Source organism: Schistocerca nitens, chromosome 4 (genome assembly GCF_023898315.1).
Source record: "Schistocerca nitens isolate TAMUIC-IGC-003100 chromosome 4, iqSchNite1.1, whole genome shotgun sequence".
Taxonomy (NCBI): domain Eukaryota; kingdom Metazoa; phylum Arthropoda; class Insecta; order Orthoptera; family Acrididae; genus Schistocerca; species Schistocerca nitens.
The window spans coordinates 788,050,631-788,070,361 of record NC_064617.1 but is presented as its reverse complement, the minus strand read 5'-3'; the positions used below and the strand labels follow the sequence as shown (position 1 = coordinate 788,070,361).

The 19,731-nt window shown below is 42.5% G+C and overlaps 1 protein-coding gene across 1 annotated transcript in view; it reads left to right on the top strand.

Annotated features, from left to right (window-relative positions):
* Positions 1-12,061, top strand: part of LOC126252570 (trypsin delta-like) — a 40,740-nt gene extending 28,679 nt beyond the window's left edge. The window contains exon 2 of the mRNA XM_049953471.1: positions 11,702-12,061. Coding sequence (XP_049809428.1) covers positions 11,702-12,061 — 360 coding nt within the window. The remainder of the gene's footprint in view (positions 1-11,701) is intronic.
* The last annotated feature ends 7,670 nt before the right edge of the window (positions 12,062-19,731 follow it).

The following is a 19,731-nucleotide window of genomic DNA, read 5'->3' as shown; positions in this document are numbered from 1 at the left end:
TCAGAGAAGAGCAGCATGTTTACATGCAGCTCTCGCTCACCTGCAAATTTTGAGGAATGGAGGGGGCCGACGATGGTGTGCTTGTCTTGCTGATCTGACTTGTCGTTATTCTTCTCCAGACCATAAATGTGAACCGATATGCCGGTATTCTGCGACCTCAAATTTAGGTATGTCCTGGATCTTTGTGGGGAACTCTATACCATCAAAGTTAAAAGATGTCTTAATATCATGGACTTCGTAACTGTTCGGTCACTCTGGATGACCTCTCTAATTGTACTTTCTCTCTCTAGCCAGGATTGACCATGAAAAACAAGCATTATCATATGGATTTTCGGCATTAATGTATGCCTTCTTGGTAGCTGTATCTTTAGGGAACTTAATATAACTGGACCCTCCATTTACCAGATCATAGACACGTATATGGAGGTCAAGGTGTGGTTTATGGCTAAGTGCTTTAGCTGACCCGCATACTTACATCTTGGAAAATCGTGCCATAATAGCACTCAAGGTGGATTCATGATACCACTCAGCAATGGATGTGGTAAAAGAAAGAACGCCATTAATACCCCATATATAGTGCAGAGTTGTAGTCTCTGCATCACCTGGATGTTTACATGGGTGATTCAACTCACAGCATAGTACTGCACTGCATTTAATGGCTTTAAATCTCGGATCCTCTAGGACTTTGAGGAGCTCAGTCTCCAAGACAGAGAGGCACACTTCTAAAATCCAACAGGATTGTGGTACCCTCCTGGATCCTCAATCCTTGTGAATGAGATGCGCCCCTCAAAAGCCCTAGCAACAGCTGAGTATTCTAGAGGGATCATTATACGGTTATTCTGATGTCCTTCACTATCAATAGGATGGGGGAGAGCACTACCGCTAGCCATACGTTCAAATGTGTGTGAAATCTTATGGGACTTAACTGCTAAGGTCATCAGTCCCTAAGCTTACACACTACTTATCCTAAATTATCCTAAGGGCAAACTCACACACCCATGCCCGAGGGTAGCCATATGTTAATCAATATCACTAGTACTACCACTACTGCAATTAGGAGTTGAGCCCATCGATGATGATGCTGGTGAGGGTGCATCAGCTATAGGGAGGTGTATGCACCTTGCTACACACACCTTTCATTGACGGTAGGGGCGAATTGTCTGAGGAAGTGGAGGCAGTGTTGCTCAGTGGGAACAACCGGGCTGTGGCGATGGCTCGCAGGGTCTGATGTCTCCATTACCGACTGGTGAGGTGGGAGACATATGCCCTTGTTCGTCTTCTTGTGCCAGCTGAGTTGCCCATAGGTGCCAGAAGGCTTGTGGGGCTACAGGGCAGGTGCTGCTGTCACCTCTCGCGCAGCTGTGATTGGCGCTATATACAGTGCAGCATGTCTCTGTGGTGTTCGGCAAATTCCCGCCCCTGCAAGCACCGCTCTAGATACACGATGTACTTCGTGTGATATATGAAGATAATAACTGTTCTCGAAAGAACATATACCATTGATGACCATGCAGCTTCTCTAGAATAAATGATAATTAATTGAAACTCTCAGCTGTCGACAGGTGTTGTTGATATACCTTGATGGGGACAGCTGAAAATGTGTGCCCCGACCGGGACTCGAACCCGGGATCTTCTCCTTATATGGTAGACGCTCAATCCATCTGAGCCACTGAGGACACAGATGAATAGTGCGACTGCAGGGTCTTATCCCTTGCACGCTTCCCATGAGACCCACATTCCCAACTATCCACAATCTACATATGTAATGTTCCTGATCGATATTTGCCCATCCACTCATTACTCACGCACACTAAGGTGATGATTCCCATAAGAGTTCGGGCAACCCGTGCACATTTGCATCGACCAAGGTCAATGACCAGGCAGCCATTTAACTATATATGAAGATAGTAATTGTTCTCGAAAGAACAGATACCACTGATGACCATGCAGCTTCTCTAGAATAAGTGATAATTAATTGAAACACTCAGCTGCCGACAGGTGTTGTTGATATACCTTGATGGGGACAGCTGAAAATGTGTGACCCAACTAGGACTCGAACCCGGGATCTCACATTTTAGATGTCCCCATCAAGGTGTATCAACAACACCTGTCGGCAGCTGAGGGTTTCAATTAATTATCACTTATTCTACAGAAGCTGCACAGTCCTCAATGGTATCTGTTCTTTTGAGAAGAGTTACTATCTTCATATATAGTTAAAAGGCTACCCAGCCATTGACCTTTGTCTGTGTGAATGCCCACAGGTTGCCCGAACTCTTACGGGAATCGTCACCTTGGTGTGCGCGAGTAATGAGTGGATGGGCAAATATCTATTAGGAACATTACACATGTAGATTGTGGACAGTTGGGAATGTGAGTCTCACGGGAAGCGTGCAAGGTATAAGTCCCTGCAGTCGCGTTATTCATCTGTGTACTCAGTGGCTCAGATGGATAGAGCGTCTGCCATGTAAGCAGGAGATCGTGGGTTCGAGTCGCAGTCGGGGCACACATTTTCAGCTGTCCCTATCAAGGTATATCAACAACACCTGTCGGCAGCTGAGGGTTTCAATTAATTATCATTTATTCATGTGATGTGCCTGTAACATAAATAAGAAGAAATTAAGTTTAATGATCTAGATTTGAAACAATAAATAATAAGACTAAATAAGAGTAATTATTTGCTGTAATGATGAGGTTCAAAAAATATTCACCTTCTCCACTCTGGCTCCATGACTTGAGCAACTCATCAGCACATTCAGTGAGGTCTCCCACCCACTCAGGTATATCTGCTACCTCATCTTTAAGGGCCATGAGCTCTTCTTCTTCATCCGCAGCGGCCGCCATCTCGTGAACCCAAACAGGGATTTCACCCCCGCCTTGCTCTGCTTGCATGACACTCTCAGTAGCTCCCTACCTATGCATTGAATCATATAGAAAGAAAAGAAAAGAGTATGTCTCAGACAGCTCAATCTAGGCACTTGGAAAACCAATATATATTACACAAAATTATTTCATCTAAGAACTACGTTTTACAAATGTACTTACATTCGTGCTGTGCTCCAGCCCTCTCGACCTCTAGCTGATGGGCTAGCTCAGCTAAAATGCGAGGCATGAATTCTAGAAAGACGGAAAAGACTGAGTATAATATCCAGTACGGAAAAAAAAAATTCTCTGCAGCATGCACACACACACACACAAAATCTTAAAGGGCGCAGCAGTCTGTGGACTGTGGTCGAAAAAGATATAAAACACACAATCCGTTAAAGGGCGCAGCAGTCTGGGTAGATTGCGGTACAAAACAGATATGACACACACAATCCGTTAAAGGACGCTGCCGTCTGTGTAGACTGTGGTCCAAAACAGATATAATACACAATGCGTTAAAGGGTGTATCAGTCTATGTACTGCGCCCAAAACAGATATTTGATAAACACAGAAAACACATAACACAGACATAGAATCTGTTAAAGGGCGAAGTAGTCAGTGGACTGTGACTCAAACGGATATTTGAACACTGAAAAAGTACTTACCAGGTAATTGATCTTAATCTCCTCGACGGCTTTTGCAGCAGCTGCAGCTGCTGTCACTGCTGGTGCTGCTGGTACACTTCTTGATGATGGTGAAATTACAACGATTTACCTGTGACAAACTCGTAGAACTACAGAAACAGACTGAGGGCGAGTTTGATTGTGCTTTGGCTTATATAGCTTCTATGACGTCGAATCACGTCACTGATGCAGTAGCCAATAAGAGTGCAGCATTCTAGGGATGGAGGGTGCTACGTCATGAATGAATGATGACTGCGTTCCTAGTGGGAAAACCTCGAACTTCTCATTTGATCATTGAATCTCCAAGTGAGACATTCAGTTATCGAATATAATTAAAACTGGATTGCAATTAAGTACTATGTGCCACATGTGCCACATGTGTTCCATTACAATCGTTAGCATATTTCTAGAATACGATCTGTGGGTCAGTATGAGCGTGTGGGCTAGATGCCATGACGTCAACATTCGTGCACTCGCGGGCTATACACGTGGTGCATACCCCGTTAGAAACGCATGAGAGAGAAGGTTTTGCAGCATCTCTCTCAGCGCTTGACTACAGGTGAGGCGAGGGGTGACACTTGTTTCGTGTACTGTGAGTGACGATCTTGAATTATGTAATGGGAGCATACTCTTGCTGTGTCCTAGACTACGTGGCAAACACAATGCTTGCCAACATCTTGGGTGACGTCATGGACGACAGCGCCCTCTGGTGCCAGTACTGTGTACCAGACCACGTGGTGAATACACTGTTTGCTGCCATCTTGTGTAATGGTACTCGCATCATCAGCTGACGTCACAGTAGCGCTCTATGGTGGTGACAATATGTACTAGGCCTCATGGTGAACACACTGATTGCCGCCATCTTGGATAATGGTACTTGCATCATCATCTGACATCATGGCCACCATCTTGGACTACAGTGCCCTCTGGTGGTGGCACTGTAAACTAGGTCAGTTTGAGTCCAGACCTTATCATGAAATCACTGTTTCCAGCCATTTCCCATCACCATCTTGGATTACGTCACAGATGAGAGTGCCATTTGGTGGTGGTACTGTGTACTAGGTCAGTTGGAGTCTGGACATAATGGTGAACACACTGGATGGCTGTGCTGCATGAAATTGTTTAAATAAAGACTGGTGCATGCAAAATAAAGACTTATGTCCAGAATTGGTTGCGTCCTTTACCCACGAATCCTTAGGAGGAGGTGGGGGTCAGGTGACTTAGGTTAGTCCAAGTGTCCTTTCTTTTGCCCCATTTTCTTAGCTTAGTAGAGATACGCGAATTGACCTTTATTTACAGTCAAAATTCAAACTTGGTGCCAGTTCATAGGATGAGGTGTGATGCATTATCCTGTTGGAATTTGAACTTACTGCCATTGTTCTGCGTGAATGGAGGGGAGGGGGGCGTGGCTGTTTCCCGCCAAAAGCCTCCATCTTGAATGACGTCACTGCCGCCATCTTGGATGATGTCATCGCCGCCATATTCGATGACGATACTTTGGGGTAGAACAAATGTTGTTCGAATACTGACATGGTACAAATTTCGAACTGTTCTCCTGGACGATGTAGTATGGACATGAATGTCAATCACAGTACTCGTTTAATTTGATTCCAATCTCGATGGACTCATGTGCACTGCAGTTGGAATTGATTGTAATGATGGGTCAATTCGTGGATTCTGATGGTCGCCTGGTGTGGTGCCCCATGTTCAACAATATGTGATGAACAGTGTGCAGCGAAACGATTGTTGGTGCACAAGCATTGTAGTCTGTTGTCATATCTGTCACAGATCGCCGACTTTCCCGCTTTATAGAGCGGCAAAACTTCTGTCCTTCACGTTCTTTGAAGAGGCATGGACATCCCGAACCTTGTCGCTTCCCGTGGTTTCGCCTTTGTTTAACCACACTCTGTATGTGCTCAGAGCATGCGATATGATCCCTCTCAAGTTCGGGGCCGCAACATTGTACTGTGTGTGAAAGTCACTGACATCAGTAGATTTTCCTTTTGCAAACAGTATCATCACTCAATTAATTCCGCATACATCTGTGTTAGTTAAAATAAACTGTCCAGTCACATAAATGCGACTATCAGTCAAAAGCCTAAATAAACGTCTTTTGCAGCCTGTGTCACAGTGAGATGTGCAGGAAGAAAGTCAGTGAGATTGTGGACAGTACCGACAGGGATGTGGAGATGTGCCGATTCCAGTGCCGGTTCTCGGTTGAGGATCTGTGGGGTGAAAAGACCGATAGAGGTGGTAGCACAGATTCCTAATTGGGTTTACAACTGGGGATTTCTATGGATAGAGAAGTACGATAACCCCATCCTGGTGCTCCTCGAACCAGGAGCATACACTTTTAGCCATCTAATGTGATACATTGCATTGCCCTGTTGGAAGGTGCCATTGTACCAAGGAAAAATAACTAGAAGATAGGGTGGGCATGGTCAACAAGGATAGATGCATACTTCTGTTGATCTATTGTATCTTGCGGAATAGCGAGACCATCTCTCTGCAGAACACAACACTCTGATGATTGTTGCAGGGTGTTTTCTTTCTGACGTTTCACTCCATAATGCCCTCAGCAGTTGCGCGTTTATTCGTCCATACACATCACCATAGTAGTCGTTCATCCCCGTCATTTATGGCCCATGGTGCACGGTAGTTGCCTCGACACCAGTTTTATGTAGCACCATTGGAAATTTGGAAATTTGTGGTACAGTCTTAAGGGACCAAACTGCTGAGGTCATTGGTCCCTAAGACTACAAACTACTTAATCTAACTTAAACTAACTTACGCTAAGCGCAACACACACACCGATGCCCGAGGGAAGACTCGAACGTCTGTCGGGGGAATCGCAAAAATCCGTGGCAAAACCCTAGACAACTGGAAAACCGTGGCTTGGTCCGATGAGTGCAAATTTTAGTTGGTAAGAGCTAATGGTAGCGTTCATGTGTGGCACACGGCCCCAAGCCAAGGACTGAAGCTTTCAACAAGGTACTCCGCAAGTTGGTGGTGGCTCCCAGTCGCAGGTTCGAATCCTGCCTCGGGCATGGATGTGTGTGATGTCCATAGGTTAGTTAGGTTTAAGTAGTCCTAAGTCTAGGGGACTGATGACCTGAGATGTTAAGTCCCATAGTGCTTAGAGCCATTTGAACCATTTTGGTGATGGCTCCTTAATGATGTGAACGGGGTTTTCGTCGAATGGACTGGATCGTTTGGTTTAACTGAACCAATAAATGGCATAAAATGATTGTGTTTGGCTACTTGGAGACCTTTTGCAGCCATTCATAGACTTCACATTCGAAACAATGATGGAATTTTTATGGCTGACGCTGCGCCATGTCACTAGGCCACAATTGTTACCAATTGGTTTGAAGAACATTCTGGACAGTTCGAGAAAATGATATGGGCAACGAGATGACCCGACGTGAACCCTATTGAACTCTTATGGGATATATCTGTCCTGCACCAGCAACACTTAAGCAATCATGGACGGCTATAGAGGCAACATGGCACAGTATTTCTACAGGGACTTCCAACGACTTATTTAGTCCATGCTACATGGAGTTGCAAGGGCAACAGTCTGGATGATTGACTGATCTGGCCTTGTAACAATAACCAAAACGGCCTTGCTGTGCTGGTACTGTGAACGGCTGAAAGCAAGGGGAAACTACGGCCGTAATTTTTCCCGAGGGCATGCAGCTTTACTGTATGATTAAATGATGATGGCGTCCTCTTGGGTAAAATATTCCGGAGGTAAAATAGTCCCCCATTCGGATCTACGGGCGGGGGCTACTCAAGAGGATGTCGTTATCAGGAGAAAGAAAACTGACATTCTACGGATCGGAGCGTGGAATGTCAGATCCCTTAATCGGGCAGGTAGGTTAGAAAATTTAAAAAGGGAAATGGATAGGTTAAAGTTAGATATAGTGGGAATTAGTGAAGTTCGGTGGCAGGAGGAACAAGACTTCTGGTCAGGTGACTACAGGGTTATCAACACAAAGTCAAATAGGGGTAATGCAGGAGTAGGTTTAATAATGAATAGGAAAATAGGAATGCGGGTAAGCTACTACAAACAGCATAGTGAACGCATTATTGTGGCCAAGATAGATACGAAGCCCACACCTACTACAGTAGTACAAGTTTATATGCCAACTAGCTCTGCAGATGACGAAGAAATTGAAGAAATGTATGATGAAATAAAAGAAATTATTCAGATAGTGAAGGGAGACGAAAATTTAATAGTCATGGGTGACTGGAATTCGAGTGTAGGAAAAGAGAGAGAAGGAAACGTACTAGGTGAATATGGATTGGGGCTAAGAAATGAAAGAGGAAGCCGTCTGGTAGAATTTTGCACAGAGCACAACTTAATCATAGCTAACACTTGGTTTAAGAATCATGATAGAAGGTTGTATACATGGAAGAACCCTGGAGATACTAAAAGGTATCAGATAGATTATATAATGGTAAGACAGAGGTTTAGGAACCAGGTTTTAAATTGTAAGACATTTCCAGGGGCAGATGTGAACTCTGACCACAATCTATTGGTTATGACCTGTAGATTAAAACTGAAGAAACTGCAAAAAGGTGGGAATTTAAGGAGATGGGACCTGGATAAACTGAAAGAACCAGAGGTTGTAGAGAGTTTCAGGGAGAGCATAAGGGAACAATTGACAGGAATGGGGGAAAGAAATACAGTAGAAGAGGAATGGGTAGCTTTGAGGGATGAAGTAGTGAAGGCAGCAGAGGATCAAATAGGTAAAAAGACGAGGGCTAGTAGAAATCCTTGGGTAACAGAAGAAATATTGAATTTAATTGATGAAAGGAGAAAATATAAAAATGCAGTAAATGAAGCAGGCAAAAAGGAATACAAACGTCTCAAAAATGAGATCGACAAGAAGTGCAAAATGACTAAGCAGGGATGGCTAGAGGACAAATGTAAGGATGTAGAGGCTTTTCTCACTAGGGGTAAGACAGATACTGCCTACAGGAAAATTAAAGGGACCTTTGGAGATAAGAGAACCACTTGTATGAACATCAAGAGCTCAGATGGAAACCCAGTTCTAAGCAATGAAGGGAAAGCAGAAAGGTGGAAGGAGTATATAGAGGGTCTATACAAGGGCGATGTACTTGAGGACAATATTATGGAAATGGAAGAGGATGTAGATGAAGATGAAATGGGAGATACGATACTGCGTGAGGAGTTTGACAGAGCACTGAAAGACCTGAGTCGAAACAAGGCCCCCGGAGTAGACAACATTCCATTGGAACTACTGACAGCCTTGGGAGAGCCAGTCCTGACAAAACTCTACCATCTGGTGAGCAAGATGTATGAAACAGGTGAAATACCCTCAGACTTCAAGAAGAATATAATAATTCCAATCCCAAAGAAAGCAGGTGTTGACAGATGTGAAAATTACTGGACAATCAGTTTAATAAGCCACAGCTGCAAAATACTAACACGAATTCTTTACAGACGAATGGAAAAACTAGTAGAAGCCGGCCTCGGGAAAGATCAGTTTGGATTCCGTAGAAATACTGGAACACGTGAGACAATACTGACTTTACGCGCCCGCATCTCGTGGTCGTGCGGTAGCGTTCTCGCTTCTCACGCCCGGGTTCCCGGGTTCGATTCCCGGCGGGGTCAGGGATTTTCTCTGCCTCGTGATGGCTGGGTGTTGTGTGCTGTCCTTAGGTTAGTTAGGTTTAAGTAGTTCTAAGTTCTAGGGGACTTATGACCACAGCAGTTGAGTCCCATAGTGCTCAGAGCCATTTTAACCATTTTTTGACTTTACGCCTTACCTTAGAAGAAAGATTAAGGAAAGGCAAACCTACGTTTCTGGCATTTGTAGACTTAGAGAAAGCTTTTGACAATGTTGACTGGAATACTCTCTTTCAAATTCTAAAGGTGGCAGGGGTAAAATACAGGGAGCGAAAGGCTATTTACAATTTGTACAGAAACCAGATGACAGTTATAAGAGTCGAGGGACATGAAAGGGAAGCAGCGGTTGGGAAGGGAGTAAGACACGGTTGTAGCCTCTCCCCGATGTTATTCAATCTGTATATTGAGCAAGCAGTAAAGGAAACAAAAGAAAAATTCGGAGTAGGTGTTAAAATCCATGGAGAAGAAATAAAAACTTTGAGGTTCGCCGATGACACTGTAATTCTGTCAGAGACAGCAAAGGACTTGGAAGAGCAGTTGAACGGAATGGATGGTGTCTTGAAGGGAGGATATAAGATGAACATCAACAAAAGCAAAACGAGGATAATGGAATGTAGTCGAATTAAGTCGGTGATGTTGAGGGTATTAGATTAGGAAATGAGACACTTAAAGTAGTAAAGGAGTTTTGCTATTTGGGGAGCAATATAACCGCTGATGGTCGAAGTAGAGAGGATATAAAATGTAGACTGGCTATGGCAAGGAAAGCGTTTCTGAAGAAGAGAAATTTGTTAACATCGAGTATAGATTTAAGTGTCAGGAAGTCATTTCTGGAAGTATTTGTATGGAGTGTAGCCATGTATGGAAGTGAAACATGAACGGTAAATAGTTTGGACAAGCAGAGAATAGAAGCTTTCGAAATGTGGTGCTACAGAAGAATGCTGAAGATTAGATGGGTGGATCACATAACTAATGAGGAGGTACTGAATAGGATTGGGGAGAAGAGGAGTTTGTGGCACAACTTGACCAGAAGAAGGGATCGGTTGGTAGGACATGTTCTGAGGCATCAAGGGATCACCAATTTAGTATTGGAGGGCATCGTGGAGGGTAAAAATCGTAGGGGGAGACCAAGAGATGAATACACTAAGCAGATTCAGAAGGATGTAGGTTGCAGTAGGTACTGGGAGATGAAGAAGCTTGCACAGGATAGAGTAGCATGGAGAGCTGCATCAAACCAGTCTCAGGACTGAAGACCACAACAACAACATGGAGGGCCGGCCGAAGTGGCCGTGCGGTTAAAGGCGCTGCAGTCTGGAACCGCAAGACCGCTACGGTCGCAGGTTCGAATCCTGCCTCGGGCATGGATGTTTGTGATGTCCTTAGGTTAGTTAGGTTTAACTAGTTCTAAGTTCTAGGGGACTGATGACCTCAGCAGTTGAGTCCCATAGTGCTCAGAGCCATTTGAACCAACATGGAGGTCGCGTAGCTGCGCTACACTGGGCCAAAGTAGGTCGGTCACAGTGTTACGGGGTGTCCCATAACTTTTGTCACCTCAGTGTACGTGCCCTCCACTGGTAGTGTGGCCACCTGCTGTCTGTGAGTCGTTATTGCAGATTGACGTCGAACATATGTGGTGGTCACATTAATGTGACTGAACCGTGTACTTTCCAAAACGCGTCGCGTTCGAATAACGAAGAAGGGTCTCAGTCTGGTGGTAGATAGCGGTCACAGAACTTTGGCTCACCAGTGTTTGTACCAAGTTTGGCTGAAACTGCACCAGAAGTTCCAGAGATATATTTAAGTGTCTTTTTTTCTGGACGGATCCCTACAACTATGAAAGCCACAGGTGTGTCAGCCAAAACGTAAATAGTCTCCCGCTAACAAATCATACGTTTCCTAAACTTGGTTGTAATGACTCCTCGTAGTTCACACACACACACACACACACACACACACACACACACACACACACACACACACACACACACATAATTTTCGTGTACAGAAATGTATTACAGTGTTAGAACAAACAGCCCTCGAGAATGTGAAGGTCCCTATTTCTGTGCAAGTTTAGGAAACGTGCACTAAATATACAAGAAAGTTAACTGACTTTGGAGCTAACAACTACCGAATTTCATAGCTTGCACCAAAGAATTGATCTGATGTCTTGTCACTACTCTTTTCTGCACTTGTCTTTCTTTCTTCGGAAGAAATGAAGGTGAGTGGCATATATTCCGCAGACATAGCTGGTCTAAGACAACTTCAAGTGAAAAGATTTGTTAACTACAAGAAGATTTGTGTCTTGCATTACGACCAAATCAACCATTTAGCGAGATTGCCTAAAGCTAGAGCCTGTATTATATCAGGAACTCTTGATTACCAAATAACATAAATTCCAACAACGAAATCAACGTCCATAACTTAATAAGGTTATTTTCTGCCAGCGATGATGTTCTCTCCCAACAAAGGTGTTTCCAATTGGTATTCTTATAATTTGCAGACGGTCAATCTGGGAACATCTGAACCAGCAGCTGGCACCTCCATGAATGTCACCGGTTGGGGCACTACAGACACAGGGTCAATCTCCAGCACACTTCAATACGTCACCGTCGAGATCCAGGAGCGCTCGTCGTGCAATAAAACCTACGGCGGCACAGTCACGGAGCGCATGATCTGCGCGGGTGTAGAGGAAGGCGGCAAGGACTCGTGCCAAGGAGACAGCGGCGGGCCGCTGGGGGCGGGATCCACCCAGTATGGCATCGTCTCTTGGGGCGCGGGATGTGGTCTGCTGGGGTACCCTGGCGTCTACTCCAGCGTCGCTGCTCTGCGTTCCTGGATTCAGGACCAAACGGGTGTATAGTCAAGTGCACCTCGTCCAGAGTCATTTTGGGTATACAAAAACATCGAATTTCAATAAAGAATTATGGATATAAGCGTGTTCTTAAATCATCATGACCAGTGTTCTACCTAAAAGCAGTTTTTCCCATAGCAATTCTCCGTGCCCTCCTGTCTTCTGCTATCCTCTTCTGGTTCACATAATTTCCATATCCCTTTATGACGTCTAACATCTTGCATCTCCTCCTTCCTCTCAATCTCCTGTCACGAACTGAACCTGCCAAAGCGTCAGTTTGCAGGCACTCCCGTCTCGTCGAATGTCCCATCCAGCTCTTCTTGCTTTCTACTATAACCTGCAGCAGTCTTCCTCTGCCACCAACCCATTCCAGCATTCTTTCGTTACTTGCTCTTTCCACCCAGCTTATCCTCCCCACTCTCCTCCACATACACATCTCAGATTCTTCTAGCCTCTTTCTCATTATTTCGTCTCAGTTTCCATGTTTCTGCTCCCTAGAGCGCCACGTTTCTGGCGAAACACTTGCCAAGCCTTTTCCTCAGACCTTTATCTAGTTGGCCACATAATAATCTCCTTTTTCTACAGAATGCCTCTTACGCTATATTAATGCGAGTTCCAATCCATAATGGCATCTCAAGCATTCAGTAATCATACTTCCAAGATCTTAATGAACTCTCTTACTTGGCTTAAAACAACTTTCTCTATCTTAATATATGCCAATCTCCTTCGTTTTTCGATCACCATAATGTTTGTTTTTACTGTATTAATTCTCATGCCACATTACACACAAGCGTCATTTTATTTGCAGTTCGTTGACTTTCTACGTCGTGTCATTAAGAAATCATATACATTCTATTCTGTTTCCACTAATAGACACTCCTCTTTTTCCATCTAAGTCTTTCATAATAGTCTCTTCAATGTATTAGTTGCGATGTCGAAATTCAGACAGTTTTTCCAGTCACTACCCACACCCTTCTGAATGCATATTTAAACAATTTGATCGCATCTTCACACATACGCACACGCTCTCTGCTGGGCTGCCCTTATGCTGGTGTCCACTGCAGTGCTCCAAGGCAGCCAGGAGGCGTCCACACACCATCCACCGGAATCTATGGTGCACCCAGGCTCACGACACCACCCAATGAGGGACTGCTAGCAGTCTAAAAGTAAATGCACAACTCCTGGTTTTAGCACATTGGTTGTACAGAGACTGTCGATGAACACTGAAATTACACGATGCATACTGAGAGCACAGAGAGGTCCTCTTCCTGTGGCAGTGGACGCAAGCTTCATTTTTTTGTGACTGTTTGACAGTCAAGATCCCCTTTCTTCGCGATTGCGTTTTTTTCTATGGAATTCCTACGTCAAGTGGATACTTCTATTAGCAGCACTTCCATCTCAAATCAGTAGACCAAGCTCTCTCAGGATATTAAAATTGCAGCGCCAACAGCTAACATTTGACAAAGATCAAAGTACTGGAAATATTTCCTCCTCATGAGATCTGTGATAATGGAACGAATCTCACATTGAAATGTCAGTATTTACATCACCCCTATGACTGGACATATTTTTCCACGTAAAATCTTTTGTACCCTCACAACCGGACATTCAGATTGAGGCTTTGGCGCAACATTTTTTTCTCGATGTAAAATCTGAGAATCTATACCAATTTTACGAGCAGACATAGGTTGATCACACCTCCCCCCCCCCCCCCCCTCCCCCAACCAACCTTATTTTCCATGCACATGTTGTAACACTAACCGCTACATGTTAAGATTTTACCACATTTCTTACAACATACCAAAAACATTCTTGCAGGAAAAAGTCTCGCCATATATCGCGGGTCTTCTATGCAGGAGTATTTGAGAACTCCTACATGTATTGCCCATAACCCATGTGATAATGAACGCTGCCAAACGCATGCTGAGCAGTAGGTCGTTATTCACCCACGCCGAGGACGCCTCAAACGTCACCATCTGGACAGTCCAGCTACCGCAGAGCAGAAGTCGGCGTCCTTTGATATCTGATAGCTGTGAAACCACTTCCGCTGCCTCTCATGTGGCTACTTCCTGTTTGTGTGGGAGCCAACGTCTCCAAACACGCAGACGGAGGTTTTCATCCCTCCTCAGCTTACTGTATTCCTATTGGCTGATGCAGGGAACAAAGGCAGAGCTCGCGCAATTGCGATATAAAAATGGGGGGGGGGGAAATAATTGATTTGAATTATGTAGTTAATTGTTTAATAATTTACAGAAGTCAAATAGATCCTTTAAAACACTTTCACCTTACAACGTTCCTTCTCCATAATAAAACACATTTTAAATGTGAGAATCATACACAAACATTATTCAAATCAAGTAATTAAATTTTCGCCACAAGTAGATCGTAGCGCTAAATATATTCAATGTCTTGTACTCATCGACGTTTGAGAACACATGCACCCTACTTAACCAATACGTTTGCACTAGACATATCTGGCGGAAAAAAACCCTCCTATCACACACACTCACAGTTGTGAAGCACGTACAATCTGCTGAGTGCCAGAGAGCCACAGCCACGCCGTCCAGGACGTTGAGTCTTCGTTCGTGCACCAGTCGAGATAGACCAGCACTGCATCAGCCCTGCTGGCACTTCCATGCTCCAGCCATACCAGATGCTGAGAGGCCGAAGACACTGTTACAACTGCTTCTCAAATTTGCACATAAATTCAGAGAATACTCTGATCACATGCACACATTCTATTAGTTCATTATTCACGCTCCTGGAGGGCGGCGTGGTTAGGTCAACTACACACTCCTACCCCACCTGTCCAGTTTGGGAGGCTCAGAGACGACTCGCTCTGTTAGAAGTGTCCCTTCATTCCAATCACCGGCTATCTAACCCAAGCACCCAGATGCCAGGCAGAGTTGTAGCAAACCGACCACATATTTATCAGTGTAATTACAATTAACAATTACTAGCAAAGCTCCAATCTGGAGATATTTCGGAATGAGCAAAGCATCGGAATTACCTTCTCCTGACGACCTATGCTCTGGAAATACAAATTTCCCTCGTAAATCTATATCCTTTTTACGACTGGACGTAAGATTCCACGCAAAATCTTACTTATCCATTATGGCTATCTATTAATTGATATCGCAATTTTCCATGTCAAATCTATACCTCCCTTATGACCTCACATAGTCCCATCTGCACTGAATTTTCGGTGCAGTCACATGCTCAATATAATCTTCTATTTTCTGTTTCTCAGTATGAAACCTTTTGTTTATTCCTGTAACCTCAGTTTGGAGTACTAGTACTTTTGCTGAACAAAAACCATGGCCTTATCTATCTTACTCATCTTTTATTCTTGCTTTTCAGTAAATGGCGTTTATTTGCTTCATTTCTTTCTTCAGTTCTTTAATATTACCCTGTGGAGCTACTCTTTAGAAGTAGAGCAATTGAAATATTTATTTTTATTTAATTTGAGTTATTTTGATGAGTTATTATGTCAATTTTTGTTTGAAATTTATAAGTTTATTAATAAAACAAAATAATTTAGGTTTTTGAGGAAGCTAAAGGTTTCACAATAACAAGTAGATGTTACATTGTCCAACGTTTTGTTTTTAGTAGTAAATGTTTCAGACTGTAGCGATATCTTCTGTTCTGTTAGCTCTCTCACAGTTTGAATCTCCGTTACATTTACGTTTGTTACTGAAAAGTGTTATTTGTGAAAGTTTCGTTTCGTACAAGTTACGAATAAACCAGAATCAAAAGTATTCTCTAGTTCAGCTTCGTTATTTATGGATTTTAATATTTGCAGTTATTGAAGTGTTACGAGTTAAGTTCGGAGGCTGCTTTAATAATACTACACCCCATTTATTATAATTCTGAAGTTAGTCTCAGTTCAACAGCAGTTGAACAATTTTCATGAAAAAGTTAACTTCCGATCGGAGCACAAAGCGATCTGCTGACTGTCATTTATTTGAAGAATTTCACCGACTATAATCCAGCAACCTCTCTGACTTCCAGTGTGTAATCTGACGTGAATACTTGATTTCAACGAGTATAAGGTGTCAAGATATTTATTTTCAATTCTGAGAGCTTGAAATTAATTCTAATTACAAACAAATAGTTGCTGTTGACCGAATTAGACTGAGCTTTCTTAGTAATAGGGCTTGTGAATAAAACATTTGCGACGATGTCAAGCTACGTTACGTCCGCTATTACTGTTTCATGAGATTTTAATGAATTTTGTGACTCTTCCTCTCACCTTTCAATGAAACTAAGCTGAAGACGACCCTGGGATCGAAGACATCACCAACCGCCAACATAATAAACTACAGTTTAGCAGCCACGAAAGACTACAAAAAGGCGGAGGCGGCACAATTGGCGCCCAACGTGGGGCACGAAGATAATTAAGACATAACGATTAAAAGGACGAGAGAAACATCAAGATTAAGTAATTATTAAGAAATCAACTATTGGTCAAGTTTCAAAACGAGATTTTACGTAATGAAGACAATATAAATGGTAATTATCAGTTGTTAGACTTACTATTAACTGTGAAATATTTACAATGTGTGTGACTATTCTGTAAGAAATCAACTATTGGTCAAGTTTCAAAACGAGATTTTACGTAATGAAGACAATATAAATGGTAATTATCAGTTGTTAGACTTACTATTAACTGTGAAATATTTACAATGTGTGTGACTATTCTGTAAGAAATCAACTATTGGTCAAGTTTCAAAACGAGATTTTACGTAATGAAGACAATATAAATGGTAATTATCAGTTGTTAGACTTACTATTAACTGTGAAATATTTACAATGTGTGTGACTATTCTGTGACCTATAACTGATATTATGTTCTGTTATAATGCATGATCCTACTATGTTTGCTGATAAAAATTTGTGACGTAAATAAGCCTGTGAGAAGAATATCCATACACGTCACGTGCTGATGGTTAACGTATGACAAATGATCTACCATCAACAAAAAGATAATTACTGATAAATGTGCCACCGTCTTAACTGTTTTTTCCTCTTGATGTTTACTGGATCAGTATATCTGTAGCATAGTTGGTGTAAAAAAGGTGAGGGCTTTTTGTAGATTGACAGTAATTTGCCAACTCATAATAGTATATGTATGTGTACCTATAACGTATGGCGATTGATTTTACCCGATAACTGTGAATAGCGAGATTATTTAGGACATGGTTAAGACACGTAAGAGTGTGATATATGATAAGACAGCTGAAATGGATTCAGTTAGGAGTATTCCTGACAATTATGAGGCAGAAATGGAAACAAATTCCGACATCCTTAACAATGCCTGTAGATAATATTGAGCTGCATAATTTAAATAATGATCAAATGTGTTTAGAACAATCCAATATGAATTCTGAAGTAGCTGATTACCAGTTATATCGTGTAGGTGATGCTATGTTTCCTAAATGAACTGATAATGCAAATAATTCGGGGGTAATCAGTAATCATCAAACTAACCTTGATACATTAACATTAAGTTTAATGAAGTTAGTAGGGAATGGAAAACAGGAAAAACAGAAAGATAAGGAAAGGAAAGAATGGGAAAGACAGAAAGAATGAGGAAAGGGATAACGGAGTAAGCAGAAGGACAAAGGAAGGAAGAATGGAGAAAACAGAAAGATAAGGAAAGGGAAGAGAGCGGTAAGAAAATCTTTTACTATCTCACACATGTGAACCAAAGGTTAAATGATGTTAATAAAAAATATGAAAACTTGCCTAATCTAGTAATTCAGCTAACTATATCAGTAGACGAGGTAACAATGAAACAATCTGGTCTAAGTAAAACTGTAGTGCCATTGACTGAAAGAATCGACAATACAGTGTTAACTAATCAGAGCCAGACTGAGCAGTGCTTAACTAAGCAAGCTCAAACATCTACATCTACATCTACATGGTTACTCTGCAGTTCACACTTAAGTTCCTGGCAGAGGGTTCATCGAATCATTTTCATACCACTCTCGAATGGAGCGTGGGGAAAAGGAACACCTAAATCTTTCCGTTCGAGCTCTGATTTCTCTTATTTTATTATGATGATCATTTCTCCCTACGTAGGTGGGTGTTTCAGTGACTGCCACCCCAACTCGCGTATCACGTCAGTGACACTCTCACCCCTATTGCGCCATAACACGAAACGAGCTGCCCTTCTTTCCACTTTTTCGATGTCCTCCGTCAATCCTACTTGGTAAGGATCCCACACCGCGCAGCAATATTCCAGCAGAGGACGGACAAGTGTAATGTAGGCTGTCTCTTTAGTGGGTTTGTCGCATCTTCTAAGTGTTCTGCCAATAAAGCGCAGTATTTGCTTCACCTTCCCCACAATATTATCTATGTGGTCTTTCCAATTTAAGTTGCTCGTAATTGTAATTCCTAGGTATTTAGTCGAATTTACAGCCCTTAGATTTGTGCGATTTATCGTATACCCAAAATTTATCGGATTTCTTTTAGTACCCATGTGGATGACCTTGCACTTTTCTTTATCAAGTGCCAATTGCCACTATTCGCACCATACAGAAATTGTCTCTAGATCATTTTGTAATTGGAATTGATCGTCTGATGATTTTACTAGACGGTAAATTACAGCGTCAACTGCAAACAATCTAAGGGGGCTGCTCAGATTATCACCTAGATCATTTATGTAAATCAGGAACAGCAGAGTGCCTATGACACTACCTTGCGGAACGCCAGATATCACTTCTGTTCTACTCGATGATTTACCGTCCACCACTACGAACTGTAACCTCTCTGAGAAGAAATCAGGAATCCAGTCACACAACTGAGACGATACTCCATACGCTCACAATTTGATTAATAGTCGCTTGTGAGAAACAGTATCAAAAGCCTTCTGTAAATCTAGGAATATGGAATCGATCTGAGATCCCTTGTCGACAGCACTCATTACTTCATGGAAATAAAAAGCTAGCTGCGTTGCACAAGAACGATATTTTCTGAATCCTTGTGGTTATGTATCAGTAACTCATTTTCTTCAAGGTGATTCTTAATGTTCGAGTACAATATATACTCCAAAATCCTACTGCAAATAGAGGTCGGTGATATGGGTCTGTAATTCAGTGTGTTACTCCTATTTCCTGTCTTGAATATTCGTGTGACCTGTGCTACTTTCCAGTCTTTAGAAACATACCTTTCGTCAAGTTAGCGGTTGTATATGATTGCTAAGAAAGGCGCTATTGTGTCTGCATACTCTGAAAGGAACCTGACTGGTATACCATCTGGGACCGGAAGAATTGCCTTTCTTAAGTGATTTGAGTTGTTTCGCAACACTTAAGATATCTACTTTTACGTCACTCATGCTAACAGCTGTTCTGGTTTCGAATTCTGGAATATTTACTTCGTCTTCTTTCGTGAAGGAATTACGGAAAACTGTATTCAGTAACTCCGCTTTAGTGGTACCATCATCGGTAACACTTCCATCGCTATCACGCACTGACGATATTGATTGTTTTTTTTTCCACTGGTGTACTTTACATACGACCAGAATCTCTTTGGGTTTTCTACCATATTTTGAGACAATGTTTCATTGTGGAAACTATTAAGAGCATCTCGCATTGACGTCCGCACTAAATTTCGAGCTTCCGTGAAACTTAGTCAGTCTTGGGATTTTGCGTTCTTCTGAATTTGGCATGCTTTTT